A 20,964-nucleotide genomic window follows, 5' to 3' on the forward strand; every position below is an offset into this window, starting at 1 on the left:
CCCTTTTCGTAATATAAATTTAATTTCTAAAATATAACTGCTCCACTATAGTAGGAAGAGATCGTAAAGGATCATATCTGATTATCAACAGTACTCCTCGAATTTAAACAGAAATAGCAGGCGACCATAGCATTACGATAAAATTTATTTGGACTGGATCATATGTAGGAGAAGATTTGTTTGAATTATTCGAGATATAAACTTCGTTTCAAAAACAAAAGAGATTTTCTGTGCTTTCCATTAGTTTTGAGGAATATTGTTCTGGCAACTTGCATTGCTGATATATTCTTCTTCTATATGCTACGATTGAACCTTTGTCAATGGTGAGTTTCAACTTGTCTTTGTTTTCCACTTCTATAATGTTGTGTTCGTTTCTGTACCTGCAATATCATTATTTAATCGGCAGCAACAGAACAGGGTTATTTTACTGGTAGCAACAGAGGTTGTCCTCGACATAATGCCTCTGAATCCTATTTTTAGCAAAAGAAAGAGGAGGTCATAAAACAATATCTACCTTCAATCCTAGTGCTTCGAAGCTTTCCGTGGAAACCATTAATATCGAAAGCATTTATGAAAGCAATGAGAATAATTAGGAAGCTATTCCAAAAAGGTGGTTGTTACTTAAGTTTAGAAGAATACGGTTGCAATAGGAATTCAATACCGAAATGTTGAAGATAAATTACAGGACATGCTTTTAATGTTTATGACTTCGACTGAAGTGCATGATCTATACTCTTCTTAGAAGAAGATACTCTATATATTGGATGAATATGCTATTAGCTGATCGTATGGAATTGCTTAACTTCTTTGGAAAGTGAGTTTTTAATGGTCAGACCAAAGAGAGAATAAAATGGTTGTATGGAATGCCTATCTTCTCTGGAAATTGAGCTTTTTAATGGCCAGACCAAACAAGGAAGCAAAGCCAATAGGAATGCAAACAATCACCAATGCTACAATTCCCACAAAGTCACGTCTGATCCCAAAATAATTCTTTATGAATTCAGACACCACCACTTTCCCATCAGCTGTCTCCATCTCTGTATCCACATCAGCAAGCTGTGATGCAACCAAACCATAGAATGTCCAGGAAACAGGTGTCACCCAGGTGTACCATCTCCACCACACTGGCATTCTCTGGTTTAAAGAAAACATAGTTGATTGTGTCACTGACTCACTAAACATAATAATTTGCTGCTACATAATTTAAGTTTATTTTAAACTGCAACATACACATTTTGCCTCAACAAAAAAGCTTTAACGTGGCCTTACAGGTCGAGGAATGATGAAGCCACAGAAGAAGTTCCATGTAGAATAAAATGCAGACGCAGTGATTGCTGCAACATGGAAGTTTGGAGTAATGGCAACTGTCAACATTCCAAAGAAGGTGAAGTATAGAAAAGTGAAATACATGAAAAAGAGGAACCAGAAAAATTTGACTGCTGTCCACTCAAATGCGATCATGGAGTAGACCAAAAGGGCATAAGCTACAGACTGAACGAGAACATAAGGACACTCAATTGCCACCTGCACAAATAAATAATAACAAGAGGGCCATTTAATTAATCTGAGGTTGCATGGTTGAACATCAATTGAGAAGATGGCAGCGACAGAATTTAGAGTACCTGTCCAAAGGCATAAGGGAATGCCGAGTACATTCCAGCAGCTCTTTTTCTGTAGAAGACAGTCCTTTCCACATTGATCACAGGTTGTACATTGGATGCATTGCTTACTCCAAGAAAAATTACTGAGGAGTACATCACTCCCAAAATATTGAATAAATCTTGTTGATTGCCTCTACAAAAGCAAATTGTAGAATGTTCAAGCAATAATTTGGCAGTATTACAGGTGGCAGCTGAATTGAACAATGTTTTAATCTTGGAGATAAACTTTTATAAATCACTGCAATGGTGCAAAACACAAATCTGGTGGCTGCAAGTGCATATTGGAAAATCTAGAGTGTTGTCCCAGCGAGAAGAGTATCTAACCTCCTTGTCCCAAGGTCCCAGTAGATGCTCCCAAAGAGCAGGGCAACCATTGTGGTGTAGAAAAACCGCACAACAACATAGTGTGGATTACGCCAATATGACCAGTATTGCTTCCAAAGGCATGCCATGCGCTGAACTCCGAAGGAATGTGCATACTGTGTTGGAAAATTTAGATCCTCTGATCCCGGAGCAGGGGTGCTTAGCTCTTTAATAAGTTGTTGATTACATCTGACAAAAAGAAAATGCTTTAAGAAAAGGCATGGCAGTTTTTCATTCTTAAATAGTCCTCTAAATGAAATGAGGATGGCTACACTTTTTTCTCAAGAAAAGTTCAATCATTAAGTGCATACTCATAAAGTGAAGATTTTCTGTAGATATCAGCAAAGTCTATGCTAAGACTTTCCTCAAAAGGCATGGTGGTGACTTCCAGCACCCATGTCGCTGGATTGTATCCTTCTTTAATTTGTGGAATACCTTCCACAAACTAATTAATGACACAAAAATAAACGACATTATTCCTTTCTGCTAAATAGAAAACTGGACAATGGCATCAACCACGTATTGATCAGTATATGTCCAAAGAAACTGATGTAGGAGCATCCAGAGGTATAAGGGCAATCCTGTGTCACCCAAAAAAAATGTACTTAGACTTAGTTTCTGTTTCATGTGTTTTCATTTTTGGACACCCATTTGGGTCAAATAAAGGTTCCAACTCTCACAGTTCCACTATCAATGTTCATGTAAATCCCGAAAAAATAGGAGTATGTAATTGAGCCATCATTTTGGTGAACTAGGAGGTGTAAATTGGCTAGATGAATGTAATTGTAATTTAGAGCATTCCAAAAAAAGAATCAGGTCAAAAGGCCCCACGGTTTGAAAGTTATCACAGTTTTTCGAGTTCTGGAGACCTCCTAAGAATGCTTCAAAGTCAGGTTAGGGGCATTAAATGACCTCGAAAAGGGTCGAAAAATGGGAGACAAGCGAAGGTGGTCCATAGGGCTATAAAGCGCTTCAAAAGCTTTCCGAAAATGTAAACGATTTGTCAATCGGAGCTACGGTTCAAAAGTTATGCCTCTCGGAAGTTCGGTTACCGTTTCTGGATTCTTCTAGATTTGTGCCGACTTCTAATGCAGCTTCTGGAGCCTTCTATTTGGTCGGTGGATGCCTACTAGCACTTTCTAGAATGTATTCCTAGTCCTTAACCCTCCGAGGTCTATTTAAGGAGATTCCTGGCATTGTAAAAGGCAATTCGGAGTGGAGTTTGAGAGGAGGTACTGAAAGGAGAAATTATCTCCACATTTATGCTATTGTAAGCCCTTAGGGCATGTTTTGAAGTTTATTTTCCCTGTACTGTTGTACTAGCTTATTTTCTCAGTTAATATAATTTCCCCTTTTCTGTTGTGTCCATTCTGTGCTTGGGTTGTGTCCCCATCAAGTGGTATCAGAGCTGGTTTGCCTGAGTGTGTAGATAGAGTGCCGACTGTGAGGCAGTTTGCACCAAGACTGTGTGGTTGTGGGTTTGAGTTAAGAAGATGCCTCCACGAAGAGAGCATGGCGGAAGGGCTAGAGCTATTAATCTTGAGGAGGTTAGAGCCCTCCAAAGGCAGGTACAAGCATTGCAGGAGGAGCTTCGTAGAGGAACAATTGTGGCCGCAGGTGATGAAAGTGAAGATGACAACGAAGAAGACGAAATTGGACCAGAAGGGAAATTTGACGGGGAAGTTCTAAATCATGCAGAGGAAAGGCTTTTTAGGGCCATTACTAAGTTTGGGAAAAGACCTACAATTGAAGTGGGTGTATTTTCAGGAAATCTGAAACCAGATGAGTTGATCGATTGGATCAATGAAGTGGAAGAATACTTTGAGTATGAGGATATCAAGGACCCAGATAGGGTTAAGTTTGCAAAGGCCAAACTGAAAGGCCATGCCAAAATCTGGTGGCAAGAGGTCCAATTGGAAAGAAACAGAAGAGGAAAGGAGAAGATCACAAGGTGGGATCGCATGGTGGACAAATTGAAGAAGCAATTCATTCCTATGGACTACGAGCTTGATTTGTTTAAGAAGATGCACAGGTTAAAGCAAGCAGGAAGATCAATCCAAAAATATACAGAGGAGTTTTACCGACTCTTGATTAGAGCGGGGCATGCAGAAGCAAATAAGGAGAAGGTTGCTCGTTATATCAATGGGTTGCGACCTAGCATCCAGGAGGAATTAAGTCTGGTAAGAATGACCAGCGTTGAAGAGGCATACCAGTTTGCCCTACGAGTTGAAGAGAAGTTGAATAAAAAGTTTGAAGGAAGGCAAAGAGGGCACGGTCAAGGAGGAAGGGGAAGCGGTAGGTCATCTGGAGGCTGCAATGAAACCCAAAAGAAAAATGAAGATGAGGGTACTAGCAGGAACCAGAGGAATGAGGGTTTCAACCGCTCCTATGACCAAGACTTTGGAAATCAGAGAGGAAGAGGTAGAGGACGTGGACAAGGAAGAGGAGGCTTCCGTGGTACCTGTTTCCATTGCAATGAAGAAGGTCATCGTGCCTTTGAATGCCCCCAACAACAAGGAAGGATAGATAGGAGAGCTGAGGGCCAAGCTAGGGTTGCTCATGTGGATGAGGATGTACAATCATCACATTTAGAGGATGCAGAAAGAGGAGAGACTTTGGTAAATGAAAGAGTCCTACTAAGTGGTGAGATTGAACCAGGAAAACGGAGGAGTTTGTTCCATACCAGATGCAAGTGTGAGGATAAATGTTGTGACGTGATCATTGGTGGTGGTAGCACTGATAACTTGGTATCAGAAGAGATGGTCTCTAAGCTAAAGCTCAAGAGGGAGAAACATCCCCAACCCTATCGGATTGCTTGGGTAAAAGATGATCATAAGTTCCTGGTAAGTGAACAATGTTTAGTGAAATTCAAAATTGGGAGTTACCATGATGAAGTTCTCTGTGATGTTATTCCGATGGATGTTTGCCATCTATTGTTGGGTAGACCATGGCAGTTTGATAGACATGCAGTACATGATGGACATGCAAACACATACTCTCTGACAAAGGATGGAGTTCATCACAAATTGAAGCCCATGAAAAAGGAAGGTGAAAAGGTATGTAGCAGTGCTAGGATTGGTCTTGTTGATGGAAGGAAGTTTTTAGATGGCATGAAATATCAGCATATGTGCTATGCTTTGATTCTTAGGAAAGATAAAGAAGGTAGTAGTGAAATACCACTTGAAGTTTCAGATTTACTAGGGGAGTTTGGAGATATTATCTCTGATAATGTGCCAGATGGATTGCCACCAGTAAGGCAAATCAGTCATCAGATAGATCTGATTCCAGGAGCTAGTTTGCCTAACAAGGCTGCTCACAGGATGACTCCTACTGAAACAGAGGAGCTAAATAGACAGGTTCAAGAGCTGTTGAGGAAGGGCTTGATTCGAGAGAGCCTGAGTCCATGTGCAGTACCTGCAGTACTCGCACCAAAGAAGGATGGAGAGTGGAGGATGTGTAAAGATTCTCGAGCTATAAATAGGATAACCATCAAGTATCGGATTCCTTTGCCAAGGATGGATGATCTTATGGACTGCTTGAGTGGAGCTCAGTACTTCACAAAGATAGATCTGAAGAGTGGTTATCACCAGATACGGATTCGAGAAGGAGATGAGTCGAAAACAGCCTTCAAGACCAAGGAGGGTCTTTATGAATGGTTAGTCATGCCCTTTGGATTGACGAACGCCCCAAGCACCTTCATGCGGCTCATGAATGAGGTACTTAAGAAGTTCTTGGAAAAATTTGTTATTGTTTATTTGGATGATATTTTAATTTTCAGCAAGACTTTGGGAGAACATTTATTGCATATTCGTAGTGTCCTTGAAAGGCTAAGGGAAGAGAAACTATTAATTAATCTGAAGAAGTTTATCTTTGCAAAAAGGGAGTTAGTCTATTTGGGGTTTGTTATATCACCTGAAGGTCTCAAAATGGATCCGGAGAAGGTAAAAGCCATCTTGGAATGGCCTACTCCAAGGTCTGCTACTGAGGTAAGATCATTTCATGGTCTGGTTAGCTTTTATAGGAAGTTTATTAAGAATTTTAGTGGCATATGTGCACCCCTAACTGATACAATAAGAGGGGATAGAAAAGAGTTCAAATGGACTGCAGTAGCTGCGAGAAGTTTTGAATTTCTGAAGAAGAAGGTGACAGAACAGCCTGTGTTGGCACTTCCAGATTTTAGAAAAGTGTTCCAGGTGAATTGTGATGCTAGTGGCAGCGCTATTGGGGCTGTATTAAGCCAAGAAGGTAAGCCTATTGCATATTTTAGTGAAAAATTTAATGATGCAAAGAAGAAGTATTCTATTTATGATCAAGAGTTCTATGCAATAGTTCAGGCCTTAAACAAATGGAGGCATTATTTATTGCCAAAGGAATTTGTTTTGTATACTGATCATCAGGCATTACAGTACCTAAATAGCCAAGGTAAATTGAATCAGAGGCATATGAAGTGGGTAGAGTTCTTGCAGAGTTATACATTTGTGTTGAAGCATAGAAGTGGAAAATCTAACAGGGTTGCAGATGCACTAAGTAGGAGACAGTTGTTGCTTACAGTAATGCAGGTTGAAGTAATTGGGTTTGATGAACTTAAGAATTTGTACCCTGAGGATCTTGATTTTGCTGAAGCATGGAAAGCTTGTAAAGAGCCCGTTGCTGTAGATAGAACCAAGTGGTTAGACTATTTGATTCAGGATGGCATGTTGTTCAAGGGTAGTCAATTGTGCATTCCAAGGAGTTCCATGAGGGAAAATCTGATTAAGGAGAAACACAGTGGAGGGATGGCAGGACATTTTGGTCGAGATAAGACCATTGCCATTCTTAGAGAACATTATTTTTGGCCTCAAATTTCACAGGATGTGAAGAAGTTTGTACAGAGTTGCCAGGTTTGTCAAGTTGCCAAGGGGTTTAGTCACAATACTGGTCTATATCAGCCATTGCCTGTTCCATCAAGGCCATGGGAGGACATAAGTATGGATTTTGTTCTTGGATTGCCAAGGACACAAAGGGGTAATGACTCAGTATTCGTGGTGGTTGATAGGTTCTCCAAAATGGCACATTTCATTCCATGCCACAAAACTCATGATGTTGTCCATATTGCAGACTTGTTCTTCAGAGAGGTGGTGAGACTACATGGTCTCCCAAGGAGTATAGTTTCTGATAGAGATACTAAATTTGTGGGGTATTTCTGGACGACATTGTGGAAAAAGTTGAGAACAGACTTGAAATTCAGTTCCACGCATCACCCACAAACTGACGGCCAAACAGAAGTGGTAAACAGAAGTCTGGGCAATTTGCTAAGATGTTTAGTTGGGGATAAGCCCAAGGGATGAGATTTGATTCTACCACAAGTAGAGTTTGCTTACAATAACTCTATAAATAGGAGTACTAGAAAATCACCATTCCAAATTGTATATGGGAATAGCCCAAGGACTGCACCAGAATTGAGGAAGATAGAGCAAGGGGAGAGGACAAGTGCTGAAGCAGAAAAATTTGCTGAACATATCAAGCGTCTACATGAGGAGGTTCAGGCACACATTACCAAGATGAATCAAGAGTATAAAGCTAGGGCTGATCAAAGGAGAAGACATAAGGAATTCCAAGTAGGGGATCTAGTCATGGTGCACTTACGAAAAGAAAGGTTTCCAGCCGGTACTTACAACAAGTTGAAAATGAAGAAATTTGGCCCCTGCAAAGTTTTGAAGAAACATGACTCAAGAAATGCATATGAGGTGGAGCTACCAAATGGTATTCACATTTCTCCCATTTTCAACATTGCAGATTTAACAGAGTATCATGATTATGGTGCAGATGAGGAGCTAGTGTTAGAGCCATGTCCAATTCCTGCTTCTAAGAAGGATGAGATAGAAGACATTCTAGATCATCGTGTGGGTAGGAGTACCAGAAACAAGCAGTATGAAGAGTATTTGGTCAAATGGAAAGGACGACCAATCAAGGACTCAACTTGGATTTCAGCAGCTGAGGTTTTCCATTTGGGATTTCCTCTACCATTCATAAAGTGACAGGGTCACTTTTCAATCTACCCTAGGTGTCTGATGCAGGAGCATCCAGAGGTATAAGGGCAATCCTATGTCACCCAAAAAAAATGTACTTAGACTTAGTTTCTGTTTCATGTGTTTTCATTTTTGGAGACCCATTTGGGTCAAATAAAGGTTCCAACTCTCACAGTTCCACTATCAGTGTTCGTGTAAATCCCAAAAAAATAGGAGTATGTAATTGAGCCATCATTTTGGTGAACTAAGAGGTGTAAATTGGCTAGATGAATGTAATTGTAATTTAGAGCATTCCAGAAAAAGAATCAGGTCAAAAGGCCCCACGGTTTGAAAGTTATCGCAGTTTTTCAAGTTTTGGAGACCTCCTAAGAATGCTTCAAAGTCAGGTTAGGGGCATTAAATGACATCGAAAAGGGCCAAAAAATGGGGGACGAGTGAAGCTGGTCCATAGGGCTATAGAGCGCTTCGAGAGCTTTCAAGAAATGTAAACGATTCGTCAATCGGAGCTACGGTTCAAAAGTTATGCCTTCCAGAAGTTTGGTTACCATTTCTGGATTCTTCTAGATTTGCGCCGACTTCTAATGCAGCTTCTGGAGCCTTCTATTTGGTCGGTGGATGCCTACTAGCACTTTCTAGAATGTATTCCTAGTCCTTAACCCTCCAGGGTCTATTTAAGGAGATTCCTGGCATTGTAAAAGACAGTTCGGAGTGGAGTTTGAGAGGAGGTACTGAAAGGAGAAATTATCTCCACATTTATGCTATTGTAAGCCCTTAGGGCATGTTTTGAAGTTTATTTTCCCTGTACTGTTGTACTAGCTTATTTTCTCAGTTAATATAATTTCCCCTTTTTTGTTGTGTCCATTCTGTGCTTGGGTTGTGTCCCCATCAGAAACCATAAAATGAATAAAAATGCCAAATGTACCTCAAAATATTCAATAAGCTTATGAGAATGCCGACCCAATGGTCCTGCATATATCACTTGGCCGCCTCTTTTCATAAGTAAGAGCTGCAGTTCAGCAAGATGCAGAAATGAATTTCTACAATTCATTAGAATTTAGAATAGACCTGCCTTACTTCAGATATTTGCACTCCAATTCTCCTTAGGGACGAAAAGCTATGAAGTTTATTGAATCCAATATGAAATATTGCTATTTGTGGTGTCTGTGAGTGTAGATAGATCATGAAAGTACTCGTGCTTACCTCATCAAAAGATTCAAGGATATCAATGCTAGGTTGATGGATCGTACAGACAACAGTACGACCAGTATCCACTGTGTTTCGCACAGTACGCATTACTATAGCTGCAGCACGAGCATCTAATCCTGAAGTTGGCTAATCCATGAAAATTATAGAAGGGTTAGCAACAAGTTCTACTGCAATTGTAAGCCTTTTCCTCTGCTCCGTAGAAAGGCCTGTCAACCCAGGAATCCCATCCAGAGCATCCCTCAGAGGAGTTAGCTCCACAAGTTCCATCACTTCTTGCACAAACATTTGTAGTCATTACAACAAAGATCACCAAAAATACCTGCTGTTTTTTTCATTAAAAGGAAAGACTGTCTATGCAAACCACTGCATGTAAGGAGAGGAACTTAAGATCCCACCATCCTTGTTCTCTCATCAACATCTCGTGGCAAGCGAAGCCATGCAGAGTACAGAAGTGATTCATAGACTGACACGTTCAGGGAGTGGATGTCATTTTGTTCACAGTAACCCGAGATACGAGCAAATGTTTCTTGTTTCTTAGGGTATCCAGAGATGCTTATGCTTCCTTCTATGTAGCCTCCTGTTTTTCTCCCAGCCAAGACATCCATCAATGTAGTTTTTCCTGCTCCACTAACTCCAACCAAGGCTGTAAGCACCCCTAGTTTGAAGGATCCACTTATGTTGGAAAGGAGTTGCAACCTCTGTTGATCCATACCTTTGTTTTTCATTTCTTGAAAAGAAATCTCCGTTAGCTTCAGATTTTCTATTGGTAAGAAGCAAGGCATGTTAAACAACTGCCCAATAAATAAACTTAAATCAAACAAAATCTAGCATCACCAACCTTTGGCATGTCAACATAGTAGTTGATGTTTTCAAAAGACATTGATAGTGGCTGGAAAGGAAGGACCATTCCTTTCTTCCGAGGTGCTGAGGAGTGGAGATCAGAGAGTTCTTTATCATGGGTAGAATGGAACTCAGAGTTCGAACTTTCTCTTCCCTCTAGCAAGTATGCATGGCCTGACAAGAATATTACAATATGAGTATGAACAGTGTTAGCTTTAAGATGGTTTTGGAACTGTTCAATTGATATGGCTCATGAGCTTTTCATTTGAGCATGTTAGAAACTATTCTCTATGACTATTTTTCAATTTATTTTTTCTTTTTCTTTGTGAGCAATAGAATAGTTCCAGGTACAGTTCAAAACACTTTCTAAGTTCTGACTCTACATTTTTCATTATAGTGTTATCCTACTCAAGTTACAGGGAAATCTTTTATTTACATTCGACATGAGAAATATTCCATTGCAATATATACAATAGATAGTAAAAAGTACCATCTCAGATTGAAACATGTTTTAGTCCCCATCCGAGACATAGCATTTTATCTATACGCATTGACTCTTTGAAGTGAGATTTCTTGAAATCCTTTGTTTATACAAAGTATTTCAAGAACTCTCCAGATGTATGGTTGCTTAACTTTCAAAAATTCATATACGTTTTTGTCCTTATCTAAACAAAGAAATTCAGTGTTTAGGACTGAGGAGTAGATTCAGATATTTACAAACACTGAAAGGATTTCAGGAAAGCTCGTGAATTACTTTTGGAGTGCTTTCCAAATGAATCTACAGGCCCAAGTTTCTCTCCAAGGCTGCTTTCCCCAGTTCTGTTTACACGTTTCTCTTCAATTACATCTTCAGATAGTACGCCCTGTGACTTCCTATAAGCTGTAAATGGAAAGGGTTCTATTAGATCTTCCATCTCAATAAAAAAAGTGAGAAAACGCTAATACATTTAACCTTTTAATAGCATCATGGACTTACGGTTTAGGAAAGCTAAAGCCAAGGTAAACAGTATATTAAAAATTACACAGAATCCTATCAGTGCTCCAATACCGATCCAATAAAATCTAGCTTCAGCAAGTAGACCACGAGCTTCTATTATTGCATGCCCCAATGTCTTGTTTGAGGTAGAACTACTAGGCTGTGTAAAAGCGAAATACTTAGAATAAATAATGTACATAATATGAGTAGTACTACTTGACTGCATGTAATTGAAATATTTAAATGAATTAAGTTGGCTGCCAATGTTTGGCAATCTTGCTAGCATTAATGATTGATCCAGGACCTCCCTCACTCACTTTATTCCATCTCGGAGCCAAAAATTCATTTACGGCAAGGGCATTTTGTGTGTAAGACAATGGGGAGCACCAATATGCCCAAATCCACCAGCCGGGTACATTCTCTGTTGAACAAACATCATAACATCAAACATTTCTTCAAAAAGTTGAAGACTGGGAAAAGTCATTTGCTTCAATTTAAATAGTTGTATTGTGTAATGCTGTAAAATGTAGATTATACCTCGAGAAATCACAAACCCTCCCAGGATCAACACAACAAATAAAGCAAATGATCCAAATGTTTGTGAGATGGTCATATTCCGACCCAATGATGCTATGAACTTGAAGAGCCCCAATGCCATTTGATGGAGCATAAAGAGGAGAAGTAATTGCCTAAAAAACCTGCAGACAAAAGAAGGGATCTTTAAGAGCAACCTCTCACTATTTGAATGTCACCGTGACTGTTATTAAGTTTTGATGGAAGTCCTGGTAAATTTTGTTCCATAGAGCTTATTTAGATGGGAGGAATGTTTGTAAGTGGTGCTTTCATTCTTTTATTTTCATTAATAGCCCACTAAGCTAGACATCAAGCATACAGACATTAAGACTTTTACTATACAATCTGTTCATTTCTTGAACACTTGGATAATATTAATGAGGAGTGGTTGCTAAATGTTTTGCATTTACTTGCATATTTAAGATGCATTTTGTTTTATAGGTTAGGGGAATACCCCTTTTTAGTCAAATTAATAGTGATTTGCATGTGTGGTTTGGAGAGGGTTTTCAAACCCTATATAAATGTCCCTGTTCAATTGGATATTTTACGTCAAATAAGCACAAGCACTGAAAATAACAATTTTATGTGCAATTGAAAATTTAGTCTGAAATAGGACCCCTTTTAAATGCTTTGTTGTTTTGAAGACTTAATTAGAGGGGTGAGCTATAGCAGAATAGCGATGGACAAAATTTTCAAGGACTCGCATATTATCCGAGAAGATTTTAGCCATTATTGTTGTGAGGTCAATTTTTTAGGGCCCTAACTTTTATCGTATCCACATGGATCCTTCAAGATTCAATCATGAATCCTAAAACTTAACAGAATTTTGTCTAAAGAAAAAACTGTCCCGAAGACATCATCGAAGATATTTAAGGATCTCTTGTGTCTGTTATACAATCTTCTCAACCAGCGCTAGAAATTAAATACCACTAACATGGTTAGTTTTGTAAGATGTTTATCATACGTCACCAAGCCTTGTGCAAACTTGATGGCATTTCAAGATAAACAATCTTTGTGAAGTATTTGGCTCATTGTAGTTCAAGGAGATGGTCAATTTGGAGGAGGAAATATTTAATTCTTTCAGCAATTTGTTAAGGGTTTTGTTATTGATTAAAATCACCACTCATCTTGTTTTCTCGATTGTAGAACAAAGATCTTTTTAGTTGACATGTTTCTACAAGTTAATTCACTTCTCCTGTATGACATGTTAGGGAAACATAGAAAAGTTGTTTCTCAGAGAACATGGAAATGCTTATTGACAATTACGAGTGAAATCAGTTTGCATTAAGATTATAGTTGGATATACTAGGACACTCAAGTCTCTGATACATTTTGATAATATGTAGCAGATGATAATTTGCAAGAAGAATCTATTAAGGTTCAAGACTGATTCCACCGCTCTACCTGACAAATTAAGCTATGTTGGCATCAATATAAAAGATTGAGTTGAATTTTTATAGGTCACTTTGTTCATCTCGCATGTTATTAATCATGTAACTCAAGGGCGATCAATATGAATGAATTGCAAAATCCAAGCATCACCCATTGTAGGCTATATAAATTTGATTAGATAACAGATGACAGAGAAAAACGTTTTCTATCATGAAGTACAAAGTAAACTACAAAGTATCATAAATAATAGCTGCACAGGGGGATAACATGATCTATTTTATTCATTGTATAACTCAACTTCCAACAAATAAGAGCAGGGGTCACATGCTCATCTAATTCATCAAAAGTAGCTAGATGCATGGATAGAATTAGGCTGCAAAAAAAATAGATTGCATGCTTGCAAATTATCTGCCAGTCTCAGGCCTCTCAGGCCTCTTTTTGTTCTATACAATTCTTGAAATTATCATGAAGATAGATAGTGGTCTGTTAGGATAAGCTTAGGTTGTTCAGAAATCTAATGATTCTGTCTACGTCTCTTAACTATAGATGGAATGTTAGTGGTGAAAAGAATCACTTCAATAAAGTACTATCGAAGTGGCGAGAAATTCATAAAGTAATCCTTATAATTTAAATCATTATCTAATATCTTTCTTATTCTTCTTGCCATATCTATAAACCTGTCTTATTTCACAGGGAACTATCAAACCTCTTTTAAATGGTTTGGTTAGATTCCATGCATCCACGATTGCCTATGAAGCAAAAATGCAGAATTAAAAGAGTTACCTCTCAGCTTCTGGTGCAAAGCCAGTAACATAGTATGTAACAGAAACCCAAATAAACGCTTCCAGAAAAGATATTGGGATCTTCACTATCCATGTTGGTAATGCATAAGCCCAAGCCGGATAGAATAGGAGGTCTCTTTGCTTGTAGAAAACTGGAAGGCGGACAACCATCATTGACATTTCTGGAAATCCATTAAACATCATATGGACTAGACGAAAGAACAAAGCTCCCATGTAGAGATTTCCATCTGTAATGTTGCGATGGTGCATTTCCATTCGGAAAAAAAGTGTCATAGTGATTGTCCCAATAACTGTGATCTGTATTATCTGTTTGTCAGGATTCATTCCCCTCTCTCATAAGATTGATATAACAAGGAATGCTTGAGCTCTCTAAATATGGGATCCAAGTGACTCACCTGTACAGTTTTAAATATATAGACAAAAGAGTTTCTCTTCATAAGTAACACTTCGCGAGAGAAGCACGCTTTAAGCATGTTCATTCTATTTACACCATAGCTGGTAGATGTAAGAGCAGCAGGATGACTCTTTGTTGTATCATATGAATGTGATAACTCTTCTGTGAGACGCTTGCCAACATGAAATAAGCGGAAAGCCTCTGCAAATTCCTTGACAGGTATGTAGCGATATGGCTGATTTCTAGCCACCCAATATTGTTCTTGGTCCTTTATTGAGGTCACCTGTAAGATTCAAGCAGCTCAGCACAAAAGCACATTTAATAAAAGAGATACAATAGAAAATCACCTAAAAATGAACGAGCTATAGTATTTGATCACTTTGACAAATGCACATATGTTAGAAAGGGATAGTGTTATGCTTGACTTCATGAAGAGAATCAAGTATAAGGTACACTCTAGCTAGAATAATGGCAAGGTTAGTATTTAAGGTCACCAGCAAGCAAGACATGAGTTTGATATAAGAAGCCCCTCTTCAGAATTCCACAAGGAGAATTTTTTCTATATCATGTTCTAAATTTCGTGCTCTTGAACTGAGACCTCAAGACCTAGGTCAGTAGTAAATTTGAACTTGTGAATCAACCAAAGTGTGTGCAAATGAACTGAATCTTCATGTTTTGAAGTTGCCACCTAAATATCATCAAGTCCTACATAATGGATCAAATAGCATACTTCCTGCAAGAAATCGGCAGCCCCTTTTCTATCTGGGCATTTGAAACCCATGGACTCAAAAAAATCAAGCACATATTCCCGAGGTCCTTGATACACAATCTCTCCTTCAGATAATAAGAGAATGTCATCAAACTGTTCGTATGTTTCAGGAGCAGGCTGCAAAAGAGCTATCAACATTGTGCCATTTAGGACATGGACTATTTGTCGCAGACATTTGATGATCTGAAAAGTTGTAGAACTGTCCAATCCTGTGGATATTTCATCCATAAAAAGAGCTTTTGGACGGCCAACTAGCATTTCTCCTGCAATAAATGTTCCATGACAATGACAAAAATGCAAATTCACATTTAATTGATTTAGCTTTGCCATCAAGAAACTTTCATTGGATATCCAACCTGTAGTGACTCTTTTCTTTTGACCTCCAGAGACTCCACGAATCATTTGATTTCCTATTAGTGTGTCAGCACAAATTTCCAGTCCCAGAAGCTAGAATGCATAAGGGCACAGTTAACCAGACGAATAATGTTTATATTCAAAATCTATGAAGAATTTGTACCGCTTCATATAATTTTTTTGAAAACAAACCTTCAACACATAGTCTGTCATAAGGCTAGTCTTCTGGCCCTCAATTGCCTTTTCCTGTGGCCATTAAGTGGTAGAAACCATAAAGCAGAGAATTCATCGAGAAACTTTTAGTAAAATCCAAATCTCTGGGAGAAGTACCAACCTTCATAAAGACATCAACATCTGGATCTGGTTTGATGCCCTCTTCCTTCTCACGTCTCATAAGTTCTTGCAGCAGGTCTGTAAGCAGCACAAATATCAACTTATGGTCACAAAATCGAGAAAACAGTGTAGTTGAAAGCGATACATGCACAAAATACTCACTATATCTTGACCCGACGCCTTGACATTGGCCAGAGAAATCCAGTGTTTCCCTTACAGCCATTTCCGCAATATGCACATCCTGCTGGCTAATGTAAGCGGATGTTCTTTGTGGCACAAATTCATTTAACGAGTGTCCGTTGTAGGTCACATTGCTGGTTATCTGTGAAAACACCTGTGATCACATTAGTGTTTTCTCTTTGAAAAAAAGAAGAAGAAATAATTTACTGTAATCAACAAGATCGACTCAGGGTTGTGAGACCTAATAAAGGCAACAAATGTATCAGAAATGTATGGTTTTATAGCTTTCGACTTCGATAGCGTTACTTCATTTCTTTGACATTTCATATTTCTGTTCTCATCTCTCACTTCTGATGAAGGATCATAATGAAAAACAAAACTCGTTTGTTTCATTTAACAGACTTGAATCAGCTCAGCTTCTCTAAAGTTCTAAACAACAAATACTGTGGGTATATAAAATAAGTATAACTTTAAGTTCCCCTGAGATCGCGATCAGGTCTTCCAGCCAAAGCTGTTAACAATGTAGTCTTCCCAGCTCCAGGCGGACCAAGAAGAAGCATCATCCTGAATAGTAAATACATCAATGAAAGCTTATTTACAAGACAAAAGAAGCCTGTAGTCCTCCATTTGAGTATTTTCAGATATGGTGGAATAAGCTTACCGTGAAGGCTTGATGATGCCACTTATGTCATGAAGGATGGTAAGAGTTGTCCTCTTTGACGGCAATATGTGGAGGGAGCTGAGAAACCCCTGCACAACAACATTTGTTAAATTGGAATCTCCTCACATTCTCATCCCACTGCAAAATGCTGTAAACAGAACCCTATAACTAAGCAAGCTGCAATCAGATTTGGGCTCTGACTTTACCTCAAACAAGTTTTTAGTAAAATTGATGAGAGTAGGAAGAGCTCTGCTCCCAACATACACATCAGCATCTACAGTCAAGTGATCGAACCGAACTTCTATAGTTGGCATCTCAATCCCCACTCTGCAATTACATCCATTATCATTACCACTACCCTACTCTGTTTTACTCAACAGCACCATTAGGGAAAAAGTTTTGAGTTTTTATTTACCTTTCAATTCTTTCTCTGAATTTGGAAAGAAAGTGCTCGTTGTCGACTTCAGCGTCCTGCAGAACTCTCTGAATGAACTTCCTCCGCGTTTCAGCAGAGATTTTTGTGACATCAACATGCTCGTATTTGAAGCTTCCAGTTTCTGCAACTTCACTAAGAACAGACTTCCTGAGACGATCATAAGTGGGGAGCTTTTCAAGAGCGGCCCATTTGAGAGCCTCTTCGTCATTCTCCACGCCGCTGCTTCCGCTGATGCTCAACGATCTCTCCATCTTTCAGGCAGAGTTCAAATTTCTTAAAACAAATTTAAAGCAGAATCATAGCCATCACTGAATCATAGTTAAAATTCTTGAACACATATTTAAAGCAGAACAATAATTTAAAATTTCTTAACAGATATTTAAAGCAGGGTCCATCTGGGAGATGGTCAGCTATGACGTAGTATGGAAGTACGTAAGCCATCATTGAATCATACGTAATAAATGTAATAAGTTGATTAATTAATCCGCATTGCTTCAAACAATTCAGACATTTTGTGGAAATGAATCAAGTGTAGATGCGTGAACAAGTTATTAGACTTTTTCGGGTGATTGAAAAGAGTTTTGTGGGGCAGGCGATCTAATGTGCGCGTCGTGTCAGCAGCAGAGTGAACATTACAGAGCTGCTGTTCATGATGTTGGCATTAACGATGGTGTTAGTGGGAAAAATGAAAAATCTTATCATGTCGGATTTCTTACTAAAGAGTCTCTAAGAAGAAGAAAATGTAGATAAAAAGGCGAGTGGACAAGAAAACATGTCAATCAAGTCTGGACTACAGAAATTCCACTTCTCCTAACATTATTGTTTCACGCTTTCTTTTGCTTCAAAAATTACTGTATTTTCATGGAATGTTAGGTGTGTGCAAAGCAAGTTGGTTAAAAATCTTGCTCAAATGCAGACATCTAACTAAAGGTTTCGTGGAGGAACGGTTGGCTTTATCTCTTTTGCTTTCTGAAAAGTTTATGTCAATATCTAGGGAGGTTAGCTTGTTTGTCCAACCTTTTCTGATTACATCATCTTATTTACTAGCACTTGCATCAGAGGGAGTAAGGGGTATGCCTATAGTGGCAAAAGGTAGAAGTCTATAGAAGATAGTTGCTCCCATATATTTTTGTTATTTAATACAACATAAAAGAAATATAAACAATGTAAAACAAACTAAACATTGTTAATTTACAATAACCAATCATTAAATCCAAGATACTTAAATTCATATAAAATTTTTATAAAAATTGATAAAATTGGATGGGTATTGGAATTTGTTGTTTTCATTGTTGGGGGTTCCAAATAATCTTTGTATTCATGAGGGAATATGGGAATTTATTGTTGATGTATGTTGATTAAAATGATATTAGTTGCTAGTTTTATATTCACCATCTAAGCTAGTAAAGTCTTATTTATTAGGAGTGGACATTTTATAAAATTAATTATAAAATAATTATGAATGTTGTAAAATAATTTACCATATATTTTCCTTTATTGTTCATTTTTGCATTAGAATGTGAAATGTCAAGTGACTTTAGACAAAATTATCCAATTAAAAACATGTATTTGTAAGAGTCCATGCTGGCACACAAGAACACTCAGTACCCTACTATTGTATATTCCCTTGGAGAACAAACAAATGGTGTCTAAGTTTTATAAAAACATATAGAGAATTATTTGATTGGTGATCATAAAGGACTTTTTATTTGATTTCTATTAGTTTTATTTATTTTAAAAACAAAATGGGCCTACATGATGTAGAACTTGACACTCAATGAAAGAGACATGCGATGTGTCTCTATTTTGTGTGTGTTTGATGGTTGAAGTTTGTTGGGTAACTATTAGTTGTTTTTTTATTGAAGAGTCAAGAGCATCAATCTTTCTAGTGCCTCTATGTAATGCCAATTTTTTTACTATATTATTTTGTTTTGTCTATACCCTTGGTATAAGTGGATTTACAAAGTTTGATTTAAGACCACACTACAATCCAAAATGAGAGTAGATCATACCTAGATTGATGGGATTTGTGCAAATATAATGGATGACCAATATTGATGACTCTCTCTTTGTTGATTTATTCCAACACTCCCCCTTAATCAATAAGGGAATTAAGATGCACTCCTAACATATCTCTACATTTTACAAACTTTATTTTTTCCAATGACTTAGTGAATACATTAGCCATATTATCATTTGTGTTGCAGTATTGCAGCTCTATTTCTTGAGAGTGAACTTTCTCTCTTACAAAATGATGTTGAGTTTCAATGCGCTTTGATCTTGCATGATAAAATGGATTATTGGCCAGCATGATTGTACTTTGATTGTCACATTTGATTGGAGTAGGTCCATCTTTCTTTTGTCCAATATCTTCAAGAATTCTCCTTAGCCAAATTGCTTCATAGGTAGCACTACACAATGCTTTGTACTCAACTTTAGTAGATGAAAGAGAAATAATTGGTTGCTTCTTGCTGGTCCAAGAAACAACACCCACTCCTATGTTGAATGTATAACTAGTTGTTGATTTATTATCATCTGGATCTCCCGCCCAATTAGAATTAGAGTAACCTGTCAACTCAACATTCAAATGGTTAGTATATTCAATGCCAAAATATATGGTGCCTTGGTATCAAAGAACTCTTTTTGTTGCATTCCAATGGACCTTGAGAGGATTAGACATGAATTGGCTAAGTATGTTGACATAATATGAATTAGGTCTTGTAGTGGTCAAGTAGTTGAGACTTCACACCATTTGCCTATACAATTTCCCATTGACTTCTAAAATGTCACTGCCACAAGAGAACTTGAAATTTTGTTCCAATGGAGTACATGTTGCTTTACAATCTTGCATATTAAACTTTTGGATTAACTTCTTTGCTTACTTACTTTGAGCAATCAAAGTCTTACCATTTTGTTTCCACACCTCAATTCCTAAGCAATAATGCATTTCTCCAAGATCCTTCATCTCAAATGTCTGTGAAAAAGTTGCCTTGATTGCATCAATCAACTCTATAGAACTTCCTATTATGATTAAGCCATCCACATACAAAGAAATCAAAACAACATTCCCATGTTCATCATTCTTTATGTACAAATTTGGGTCATTTTTACTCTTGATATACCCTTGTTGAAAGAAGAATTTATCAATTTTCTCATATCGTGACCTTGGTGCTTGTTTGAGACCATATAATGCCTTTTCTAACTTGCATACCAAATGCTCTTTTCCCTATTTTACAAAACCTTCAAGTTGAACAAGATAAATTTCCTCTCTTAAATCACCATTTATAAATGTTCATTTAACATCAATTTGATGAAGAACCCAATCAAATCTAGTAGCAAGTGAAACCATTAGTCTAATCATATTCATTTTAGCTACTAGTGCAAACGTATCTTCATAATCAATTCCTTCCTTTTGTGAGTACCCTTTTGCAACTAATCTAGCTTAGAATTTATCAATAGTGCCATCAACATTAAACTTTGTTTTGAACAACCATTTACAACCAATAGGAATTTTATTTACTGCTAGTTTAGTTAGTTCCCAAGTTTCATTATTTAGAATTGAAACATATTCTTCATGCATTGCATTCATCCATTCTTTGTGATTCTTAGCTTCTTCAAAGTTTTGACGTTCATCTACACTCATTATTTGAGTCATTAAGCCATAATTATTATATCTAATTGGTGCCTTGATTTTCCTTGTAGATATTCTTACTGCTTCATTATTGGATGGAGTAGCCTCAACTTGACTTGTCTCATGCCCACTTTGATCATGAGTTTGTTGATCTATAATATCTGAACTTTCATTTTTTGCTTCAAGTAGCTTTAATGAAATGGTTTTGCCACATTTTCTTCATCTTGAACATCATCGAAAAGTTCATGAAATATAACATCTCTACTAGCAAATACCTTATGAGTAGTAGGATTATACATCCTATAGGCCTTGAGATCAATACAATAACCAACAAATATACATTTGAATGACTTTGCATCAAGTTTCCTTCTATTCTATTTTGGA

At 37.7% G+C, this 20,964-nt stretch overlaps 2 protein-coding genes across 10 annotated transcripts; both read right to left on the minus strand.

The window, feature by feature from the left end:
• Positions 1-626: 626 nt before the first annotated feature.
• LOC149552210 (ABC transporter G family member 35-like) lies at positions 627-16,329 on the minus strand. 9 transcript variants are annotated; one of them, XM_089787729.1, is made up of 16 exons: positions 15,835-15,968; positions 15,674-15,750; positions 15,532-15,585; positions 15,342-15,432; positions 14,947-15,248; positions 14,218-14,499; positions 13,803-14,119; positions 11,592-11,752; positions 11,372-11,475; positions 11,055-11,214; positions 10,833-10,958; positions 10,077-10,252; positions 1,986-2,213; positions 1,623-1,794; positions 1,270-1,524; positions 627-1,134 (listed from the first exon to the last, which is right to left on the minus strand). In XM_089787729.1, exons 1-13 carry the CDS (start codon positions 15,893-15,895, stop codon positions 2,208-2,210), a joined length of 1,917 nt encoding a protein of 638 aa, XP_089643855.1. In that variant the 5' UTR covers positions 15,896-15,968; the 3' UTR covers positions 627-1,134; positions 1,270-1,524; positions 1,623-1,794; positions 1,986-2,207. The 9 variants fall into 9 exon arrangements, with proteins under 9 accessions (XP_089643855.1, XP_089643852.1, XP_089643850.1 ...); XM_089787726.1 differs by having other exon boundaries at positions 13,803-14,128; XM_089787730.1 differs by lacking the exons at positions 627-1,134; positions 1,270-1,524; positions 1,623-1,794; positions 1,986-2,213 and adding an exon at positions 8,974-9,965.
• LOC149552211 (pleiotropic drug resistance protein 1-like) lies at positions 16,113-17,288 on the minus strand. Its single transcript, XM_089787732.1, has 4 exons — positions 16,929-17,288; positions 16,720-16,840; positions 16,514-16,602; positions 16,113-16,416 (listed from the first exon to the last, which is right to left on the minus strand). Exons 1-4 carry the CDS (start codon positions 17,198-17,200, stop codon positions 16,323-16,325), a joined length of 576 nt encoding a protein of 191 aa, XP_089643858.1. The 5' UTR covers positions 17,201-17,288; the 3' UTR covers positions 16,113-16,322.
• Between the last annotated feature and the right edge of the window lie 3,676 nt (positions 17,289-20,964).

This window comes from Cupressus sempervirens, chromosome 6, assembly GCF_028749045.1.
Source record: "Cupressus sempervirens isolate cs-2001-9-10 chromosome 6, ASM2874904v1, whole genome shotgun sequence".
Taxonomy (NCBI): domain Eukaryota; kingdom Viridiplantae; phylum Streptophyta; class Pinopsida; order Cupressales; family Cupressaceae; genus Cupressus; species Cupressus sempervirens.